Here is a 10,000-nt window from a genome sequence, read left to right as displayed (position 1 = left end):
CCTCGTGTCCACTTCCTGCGTGCGGCTGCTGCACGACTCCCCCGCCATTAAGCAGCGGCGTGCCCGTGTGGGCGGCGGGCTCTTACTCCTTATGGGTGAGTGCTGAAAAAACAAAAACATGATTTTGTGGGAAGACTTACCAAGTGAAAATGTCCTCCAGGTGTGTGTGGCCTGGTGTCCACCGTCTGGTTCCCCGTCGGTGCTCACCAAAACGAGGCCCTGATGTCGTTCGGCTTCTCGCTCTACACCGGCTGGGTGGGCGTGGCGCTCTGCTTCCTGGGCGGCTCGGCGGTCTTGTGTTGCCCCGCCCCCGCTGACCCCGGGGCCTTCAGCAGGGAGAGCAGTTTCTTCTACTCCAGACAGCGAGGGGGCGCCGTGGCGCTGGACCGCCCCGCCAACCACGCCAAGAGCGTGCACGTGTGAGGGGGGCGTGGCCCAGATGCTCGCGCTGATTAGCTCAAGAAGCAATTCTCGGGATTTAGCAACATAATTAATGCATGAGCTATTATGTTGCTGTGACAAATAAACATTTTTGACTGAAAGTGCCACCGATTAATGCTCATTTATTGAAAAGCACCAAAGCTACAGCACACATAGCAGCCAAGCATCAAACATACAAATAAAAAAGGACAAACAAGCAAGCTAAAGCACGTCCATGTTCAAACTTTTTCCACTGAGGGCCGCACACTGACAGATCAAAACATGCGGGGGCCAATTTGATATTTTTTATTTTTCAAAATCAATACAATAACGGGGCTGTGAATTTTTGGGGACCACACGATTCGATTCTTCATCAAAATCGATTCTCGATTCAAAATCAATACTTTTGTATTAACATTGGGTGCCAGTTCTATGATTAACTCCATAAAATAGACACATTCTATGTTAAATTCTACAGTAATTTATATATTACTTCAAAGAAAAACTGTTGTTTAATAAAATTCCACCCAAACATTTAATAAAGTCAAATACAAATTAAAGCTGCAAGCAGCGATGGACGGGATTTTGAGGGCTCATAAAATCCAAACCGGAGCAGTAATTCAAACTCTTTCATCAACTTTTAATCATAAGGGTTCAATCTCTCTCCTGTGCTAATTTGAAGCCGACACGACAAACGCACTTAGAGGAGATAATGTTTGAAAAAAGGTGACTGTTTTGAAGGGGGAATTGCAAACTTCCTGTTGATTTTTGCTGGGGGTTGTCAGTGTATGAAATGTATGTCTAAGTAAGACCTACATAGAGGTTTTTGTTTCATGTCTCTACGAAAGTTCTACTGGGAGTTACAGGCAGTTTTGTCTGTGTTTTCTTCCTAGGGGGCGCAAGAGCGCAATTTTGAGTTTTGGAGTTTGGTTTTTTGATTAGATCGCAATTTTCACTAGTCCTGATGTGTGTGTCCAATTTGGTGAGTTTTGAAGCATGTCAAGGGGGTCAAATTACAGCTCAAAGAGGCGGCGGTATAATAATAAAACGCTAGAAATTCAATAGGGTCCTCTGTCCCAAAGGGACTCGGTCCCTAATAAGACAACAGGAGAAGTATCTAACACTTCTCTATTCTAAAGTAAATATGTACAGCAACTATGACCATCTACATCTATTATATGATTGGTCTGAGTGGCTGGATAAGACAGATTTGAAAAAAAAAAAAAAAAAAATGTAAGTAGATTTTTGAAAATTATGAGTCGATTTAGAATAGGGAAGAATGAGATTCACGATATCGGATGATTATTCCACTTTTTAATGTTATTTTTCAATAGTGAGGGCCGCACTTTGGACACCCCTGAGCTAAGAGGAGGGTGGGGGCTAGCATAACAAAAGTTATCCACATCAAATGCAAGCTGCTCAGCTCGCCTACCGTAAATATTTCAAACACAGAGCCAATGTGGTAACTACGGTGAGACCCAAATTGTTCAGTCAGCATGAATAGCACTGAGTGGTAAACAACAGATGTGACGTTCACAAACAAAGCGAGTCTTTTGAACGACTCTTTTATGTGACTGATGAGAACCGAGTCCCAGTTGTGAGCCTTTTGTTTGGGAGACGTTTTTTATGCACATGCAAATTTAGCTTTTTTTTCTTAATTAAAAAAATATATATACATACGTATGTATATATATATATATATATATATATATATATATATATATATATATATTTAAAAACAAAAACAAAAAAAACTATATATATATATATATACATATATATATATATATATATGTTGTGAAATCAATACTTTTTTTTTTAATAACATTGGATGCCAGTTCTATGATTAACAACATTCATCCATAAAATAGATAAACAGCTCTGATAAGTTTTTATATTACATAAACAAAAACTGGTTTTCTTTGATAAAATTCTACCCAAACATTTACAAAAGTGGCTGGACAGGACAGATTTTTTTTGGAGAAAAAAAAAATTTTCAACAGATATTTTCTTTTATTTGAATAAATTAAGAATCGTGATTAATTCAAAATCGATTTTTTTTCGGACACCCCTAATATATTTATATATATATAAATATATGTACATATTTTTTAATTATCATTATTTTTTAATTTGTATTTATTTTGTCTTTTATTTGCACTTTTTGGGTTCATTATCCTAAAGGGCAGTAGTTCAGCGAACACACCAATTTTGTACTCACATTTTCTTCATCATGTTCGCTTTTCTATTATAGTTTTATCAACATTGCATATCCATCAAATCATTTTATTCTTACTCATTTGTGTATTTTTCTCAATATTGTTCAAATGTTTTAGGTGAGGGAGCGATTTTTTCAGGATAACTCCCACCAATAGAGTAATATTTGTGTAATTTAACATAGTATTGTATAACTATTACAAGTGATTGTTTGCTTGACGAATAAAAAACTAAACTATAATAACGAGCCAGTCTTTTGAACGGCTCTTTAAAAGAGCCACAAATCCCTAATTGTCGTCAACAAGAAGAGTAAAACTAACACACAGGACAATTTAAAGCGCATGACGAGGTAGACTAAGGTGCTGGATGCTACTGCCATCTTGTGGCGTTACTAAAAACCACGCACTTAAATATAGGCCTTATTTGGAGCGTTTACGGTAGAAAACGTGGTTAAAAAGGCGATAACAAGCCCCGCTCACTTCCTGTTTCAGTGCTCTTCGTCGTCAAAGCCGTCATTGCTCCGCCCCCAAGTCGTGTACTGACCCGCAGGTCCACACTGGTATCTGCCGCCGTCATCGTGCTGGTCGTGGTAGTCCCTCTCCTGCGGGGCGGACCAGCCCTGGTAATCACCCTCGTCCTGGTGGTCGTCGGCGGTGACGGTGTCGTCCAGGTGGTCGTCAAAGCGCTGATAAGAGCTGGCGTGCGCCTGCTCCTCGCGGGCGTTGACCTCCAGCGTGCTGTGCCATACGCCGTAGCAGGCGTAGATCAGCAGACCTGAATGCAAGGTTGCATGAGCGCGATTAGGTAACCGTAGCAACCGTGCAGCGGACTCACCGATGACGCACCAGATGGAGAACCTGGCCCAGGTGAGAGGCGACAGCTTGAGCATGAGGTAGCTGTTGACCAAGATGGCGGCGGCGGGCACAAACGGAACACAGGGCGCCATGTAGGGCAAGCTCCGCCCACTTTCCGGCTGCTGTATGATGGTGATCAAAAGCTTCGTCAACGAGCCCACCATTAGCATCGCCGTCAGGCCTGAGACGACAGCGCCCACACCGCTTCCTTGCTCCACGCCGAATATGATGGTGGTCCAGAGCAGGAAGGACAGGCAGAAGAAGAGGAGGGTGCAGCGGGTCACCGTGCGACCCGTCGCGGCGGTGGGGCGTACCGACGCGTCCGGTACATCCAGTCTGGCTCTTAGGGTGTAGTAGTGACCTCCCAGCAGCCTTTGCAGCGGCGACGCGTCCCCCGTGTGGAAGTCGGCATCAGCCTCCGGGTCTTCTTTGGCGGGAAGTTGCTGCGCCAAGTCGTCATGGCGACCGCCCTCCGCATCCTCAGGCTGGTAGCGCAGCACGAGCACGCACACGCTGACGAGCGTGTACGCCAGCAGGGTGCCGATGGACATCATCTCGATGAGGTCGCTCAGGCTCACCAGCAGAGCCAGCAGCGCCGCCAGGCTCCCCGAAACCACGCAGGCCGCCGCCGGGGTGTGCGTGAGCGCCGAGACGTGCGCCAGGGACCTGCGCAGCGAGCACACGCAAGTAAAGGTTGTCGCTCTGGAGAGTCAGCGCTTCATGCTCACCTGAAGAGTAGGCCGTCCCGTGCCATGGCGTAGATGACCCGTGGCATGGGGAAGAGCGAGCCCAGCAGGGACACGGTGAGCCCGGCGATGGAGCCCACCGCCACCGTGTACTTCCCCCACAGGAAGCCGTGCGCGGCGAACATCTCCATGAGAGGAGCTGAGCTGTCGATCAGGTCGTACGGAACCATGAGGGTCAGGATCACGCTCACCTGGAGGAGGAAGCGCTTTGTTGGGTTTTTTCTACCACGACAAGGCGTGCTGACAGTTCTACTGACCGACACGTAGGCGGTGAGACACGTGACCAGCGAGGCGGTGATGGCGTACGGGATGGAGGTGTTGGGGTTCTGCGCCTCCTCTCCTGTGGTGGCGATGATGTCGAAGCCGATGAAGGCGTAGAAGCAGGTGGCCGCTCCTCGCATCACCTGACCGCAAAGGACGAGTCGCCACAGTGTGACACGGGCGCAGTGAATTCACGCAGGAAGTGACCATTCTTTGTTCACCAATAAGCACACTGCACTGTCTAACTCCGCCCCTTTAATTCCCCACAACTGTTATTCTGGTCGCCATGGCATTTAATGAGTGGTGGAAAAAATCATTTAAAGTTTTAAATTTGACAACCAAACAATTACACAAGGCAAATCAGTAAAGAATCTGGGTATTATCTTCGACCTAGCTCTCTCGTTTGAATCACACATTAAGAGTGTTACTAAAACGGCCTCCTTTCATCGCCGTAATATCGCTAAAATTCGTTCTATTTTGTCCACTAGCGACGCTGAGATCATTATCCATGCGTTCGTTACGTCTCGACTACTGTAACGTATTATTTTCGGGTCTCCCTATGTCTAGCATTAAAAGATTACAATTGGTACAAAATGCGGCTGCTAGACTTTTGACAAGAACAAGAAAGTTTGATCATATTAGGCCAATACTGGCTCACCTGCACTGGCTTCCTGTGCACTTAAGATGTGACTTTAAGGTTTTACTACTTACGTATAAAATACTACACGGTCTAACTCCGTCCTATCTTGTCGATTGTATTGTACCATATGTCCCGGCAAGAAATCTGCGTTCAAAGAACTCCGGCTTATTAGTGATTCCCAGAGCCCAAAAAAAGTCTGCGGGCTATAGAGCGTTTTCTATTGGGGCTCCAGTACTATGGAATGCCCTCCCGGTAACAATTAGAGATGCTACCTCAGTAGAAGCATTTAAGTCCCATCTTAAAACTCATTTGTATACTCTAGCCTTTAAATAGACCCCGCTTTTAGACCAGTTGATCTGCCGTTTCTTTTCTTTTCTCCTCTGCTCCCCTCTTCCTTGTGGAGTGGGGAGACACACAGGTCCGGTGGCCATGGATGAAGTGCTGGCTGTCCAGAGTCGGGACCCGGGGTGGACCGCTCGCCTGTGCATCGGCTGGGAACATCTCTGCGCTGCTGACCCGTCTCCGCTCGGGATGGTTTTCTGCTGGCCCCACTATGGACTGGACTCTTACTATTATGTTGGATCCACTATGGACTGGACTCTCACAATATCATGTCAGACCCACTCAACATCCATTGCATTCGGTCTCCCCTAGAGGTGGGGCAGGGGGGGGGGGGGGTTGGTTACCCACATATGTGGTCCTCTCCAAGGTTTCTCATAGTCATTCACATCGACGTCCCACTGGGGTGAGTTTTTCCTTGCCCTTATGTGGGCGTTGTACCGAGGATGTCGTTGTGGCTTGTGCAGCCCTTTGAGACACTTGTGATTTAGGGCTATATAAATAAACATTGATTGATTGATTGATTGATTGAAAGTTCCCACATTATTGTAAACATCTTATGTTAGCATATGTCAATCCCCCCTTATTTGACTCTCGGGTTGGATGTAAATAAATGATCTTTAAACTTGGAAAAGACTACATTTATGGTATTCCGTAATAAAAGAAAGATAGAAGTTAGTTTATCCATAAACAATGTGAAAATTGAGAAGGTGTCTGAAATCTGATTTCTTGGGGTCATTTTAGATGAGAAGTTGACATGGAAAGCTCATATATTGCATGTGAAAAATAAGCTATCTAAAAGCTTATTTATTTTGAACAAGGTTAAATACAGTTTCCTGTATAATACAATGAGAATGTCATATTGCTCAATTATTCTACCTTATTTCAATTATTGTGTATAAATATGGGGAAATATATATCACAGCAACATAATGCATTTATTTCTTTTCGTATAATTTTTACAGTAGGATATAGAGACCACACAAATCCACTCTTCATTAGGTGAGGATTATTACAACTAAAAGACAATGTAGAATTGCATACTCTATTAGTGATGTTCAAAGCTACAAATAAAGTTCTTCCGAAGGACTTACAAAAGTTATTTGTGTTCACGTCTGAAGATGAGAACCACAGAAGGCCGTATGACTTTAAACATCCAAGAGTGCCAACAAATTTGAAGCAAATGTGCTTGTCTGTTGCTGGTGTGAAAGCATGGAATTCTCTAAAGAAAGACTTAAAAAGTTGCAAGAATATCTTTGAATTTAAAAAGAGTTACAAAAAGAGACAACTGGAATTATATCAAACTGATTTTTGATTTTGATTGGACGTGACATTTTGAAAATGCTTAAACGAAAATTAAAAGTATGTTGGAGTTCGGGTGTTGGTGGAGGGAACAGTGATGAAGTCATCTTAAATAATTTGTGTTAAAAAGGGGGCAGATAAATATAAGAATAGTATTCTTCCGTCTGCTCCTTTCTGATCACGGAAATGTATAAGAAACAAAAAAACAATGAAAGTGTCAACTGTATATGTCTTGTATATATGCATTCTCATGAAAGGTATAAAAAGAAATGATGATGATGATGACTCTGAGGTAAACGGTTGCATAATTATCAAAAAAGTTTGTATGCTAATGTTAGCATGCTAACTGTTAGCAAGTTTCGCGTACCAAGTTATTTGACCCTGAGGTGTACGTCGGCAAAATTGGCAAAAAAAAAAGTTTGCATGCTAGCATTCTAACAGTTAGCATATGTCAAGTACAATATCAAGTTCTATGACTCCCAGGTCAACGGTGGCGTAATTATCACCAAAAAAAAGCTAGCATGTTATTGTAAGCCTGTTAACATTAGCATGCTAACAGTTAGCAAGTGTCACATACCAAGTTATATGACTCTGAGGTGCACGGTGGCAAAATTGACAAAAAAGAGTTAGCATGTTAATTAACATGCTAACATACTAACAGTTTGCATATGTCAATCCCACCTTATCTGACTATGAGGTAAACGGATGCATAATTATCAAAAAAAGCGTATATGCTAATGTTAGCATGCTAACTGTTATCAAGTTTCGCGTACCAAGTTATTTGACCCTGAGGTGTACGTCTGCAAAATTGGCTAAAATAAAAAGTTTGCATGCTAATGTTAGCATGCTAGCATTCTAACATTTAGCATATGTCAAGTAAAGTACAAAGTTCTATGACTCCCAGGTCAACGGTGGCGTAATTATCAAAAAAAAGTTAGCATGTTATTATAAGCCTGTTAACATGCTAACATTAGCATGCTAACAGTTAGCAAGTGTCACGTACCAAGTTATATGACTCTGAGGTGCACGGTGGCAAAATTGACAAAAAAGAGTTAGCATGTTAATTAACATGCTAGCATACTAACAGTTAGCATATATCAAGTACAGTACCAAGCTATATGACTCCGAGGTAAACAGTCGCAAAATTATCCAAACAAATTAGCATGCTAATGTTAATAATGTTAACATGTTAACATATTAACATCAGAATGATAACAGTTAGCAAGTGTCACATAGCAAGTTATATAACTCTGAGGTGGACAGCAGCAAAATTGGCTTAAAAAAAAAAAAAAAAAGAGTCATCATGCTAATGTTAGCATGCCAGCATACTAACAGTTAGCATATGTCAAGTACAGTACCAAGCTATATGACTCTGAGGTAAACGGTTGCATAATTATCAAAAAAAAGTTTGTATGCTAATGCTAGCACAGTATTTTTCGGACTATAAGTCGCAGTTTTTTTTCATAGTTTGGCCGGGGGTGCGACTTATGCTCAGGAGCGACTTATGTGTGAAATTATTAACACATTACCGTAAAATATCAAATAATATTATTTATCTCATTCACGTAAGAGACTAGACGTATAAGATTTCATGGGATTTAGCGATTAGGAGTGACAGATTGTTTGGTAAACGTATAGCATGTTCTATATGTTATAGTTATTTGAATGACTCTTACCATAATATGTTACGTTAACATACCAGTTGGTTATTTATGCCTCATATAACATACACTTATTCAGCCTGTTGTTCACTATTCTTTATTTATTCTAAATTGCCTTTCAAATGTCTATTCATGGTGTTGGCTTTTATCAAATACATTTCCCCCAAAAATGCGACTTATACTCCAGTGTGACTTATATATGTTTTTTTTCCCTCTTTATTATGCATTTTCGGCCGGTGCGACTTATGCTCCGGAGCGACTTATACTCCGAAAAATACGGTATGCTAACTGTTATCAAGTGTCGCGTACCAGGTTTTTTGACTTTAAGGTGTACGTTGGCAAAATTGGCTAAAAAAAAGTGTTAGCATGCCAGCATTCTAACAGTTAGCGTATGTCAAGTAAAATACCAAGTTATATGCCTCCCAGGTCAACGGTTGCATAATTATCAAAAAAAAAAGTTAGTATGTCATTGTAAGCATATTAACACGCTAACATTAGCATGCTAACAGTTAGCAAGTGTCACGTACCAAGTTATATGAATCTGAGGTGTACGGTGGCAAAATTGGCTAAAAAGAGTTAGCATGCTAGCATACTAACAGTTAGCATGTGTCAAGTACAGTACCAAGTTATATAACTGAGGTAAACAGTTGCAAAATTACAAAAAACATTAACAATGTTAACATCAACATGTTAACATATTAACATTAGCATGCTAACAGTTAGCAAGTGTAGCGTAGCAAGTTATATGACTGAGGTGTACGGCGACAACATTGGCTAAAAAAAAGTCACCATGCTAATGTTAGCATGCTAGCATACTAACTGTTAACATATGTCAAGTATAGTACCAAGTTATAAGACTGAGGTAAACAGAGTTGCAAAATTATCCAAAAGAAATTTAGCATGCTAATGTTAGCATGTTATCATGTTTGATTTTATGTGAATGGATACCCAGTAGCACAGTTAGAATTCAGTGGGTTCTTATAAAAGCACCAAATTTGTCAGGAGGGTAGCAATAACTTACCCCCGACCAGCCATAGGGCAGAAACATGCCGCCCTCCCAGTTGTTGGCGGACAGGAAGAAGAGACCGGCCATGACGATGAAGGCCCAAACCGCCATGTTGACCACGTTCAGGACGTTGTTGAAGCCCACCGAGTTGCGCACGCCGAGGGACACGATCACCGTGACCAGCAGGGCGATGAACATGGCCAGCAAGTCGGGGTAGGTGTCCTCACCTTTACCTGGCACACCACATAAGATCAGTGAAGGCAAATTACCATATTTTTCGGACTATAAGTCGCAGTTTTTTTCATAGTTTGGCCGGGGGTGCGACTTATACTCAGGAGCGACTTATGTGTGAAATTATTAACACATTAGCGTAAAATATCAAATAATATTATTTAACTCATTCACGTAAGAGACTAGACGTATAAGATTTCATGGGATTTAGCGACTAGATTGTTTGGTAAACGTATAGCATGTTCTATATGTTATAGTTATTTGAATGACTCTTACCATAATATGTTACGTTAACATACCAGGCACCTTCTCAGTTGGTTATT

At 41.9% G+C, this 10,000-nt stretch overlaps 2 protein-coding genes across 2 annotated transcripts in view; one reads left to right on the top strand and one right to left on the bottom strand.

Moving 5' to 3' along the window:
* The window catches only part of cldn11b (claudin 11b), a 2,093-nt gene extending 1,572 nt beyond the window's left edge, over nucleotides 1-521 (top strand). The window contains exons 2-3 of the mRNA XM_061964711.2: nucleotides 1-95; nucleotides 161-521. The exon at nucleotides 1-95 is cut by the window's left edge and continues 70 nt beyond it. Coding sequence (XP_061820695.1) covers nucleotides 1-95; nucleotides 161-423 — 358 coding nt within the window. The 3' untranslated portion in view covers nucleotides 424-521. The remainder of the gene's footprint in view (nucleotides 96-160) is intronic.
* A 1,820-nt stretch (nucleotides 522-2,341) lies between these two features.
* slc7a14b (solute carrier family 7 member 14b) overlaps nucleotides 2,342-10,000 on the bottom strand; it is a 10,296-nt gene continuing 2,637 nt past the window's right edge. The window contains exons 3-7 of the mRNA XM_061964991.1: nucleotides 9,462-9,679; nucleotides 4,495-4,641; nucleotides 4,220-4,428; nucleotides 3,472-4,157; nucleotides 2,342-3,411 (exon numbers count right to left, since the gene is read on the bottom strand). Of these exons, the coding sequence (XP_061820975.1) occupies nucleotides 3,125-3,411; nucleotides 3,472-4,157; nucleotides 4,220-4,428; nucleotides 4,495-4,641; nucleotides 9,462-9,679 (1,547 nt within the window). The 3' untranslated portion in view covers nucleotides 2,342-3,124. The remainder of the gene's footprint in view (nucleotides 3,412-3,471; nucleotides 4,158-4,219; nucleotides 4,429-4,494; nucleotides 4,642-9,461; nucleotides 9,680-10,000) is intronic.

Source organism: Nerophis lumbriciformis, linkage group LG07 (genome assembly GCF_033978685.3).
Source record: "Nerophis lumbriciformis linkage group LG07, RoL_Nlum_v2.1, whole genome shotgun sequence".
In the NCBI taxonomy this organism is placed as follows: Eukaryota; Metazoa; Chordata; class Actinopteri; order Syngnathiformes; family Syngnathidae; genus Nerophis; species Nerophis lumbriciformis.
Note: the sequence above shows the minus strand (reverse complement) of the source record. Positions and strands in the feature narration are given on the sequence as shown.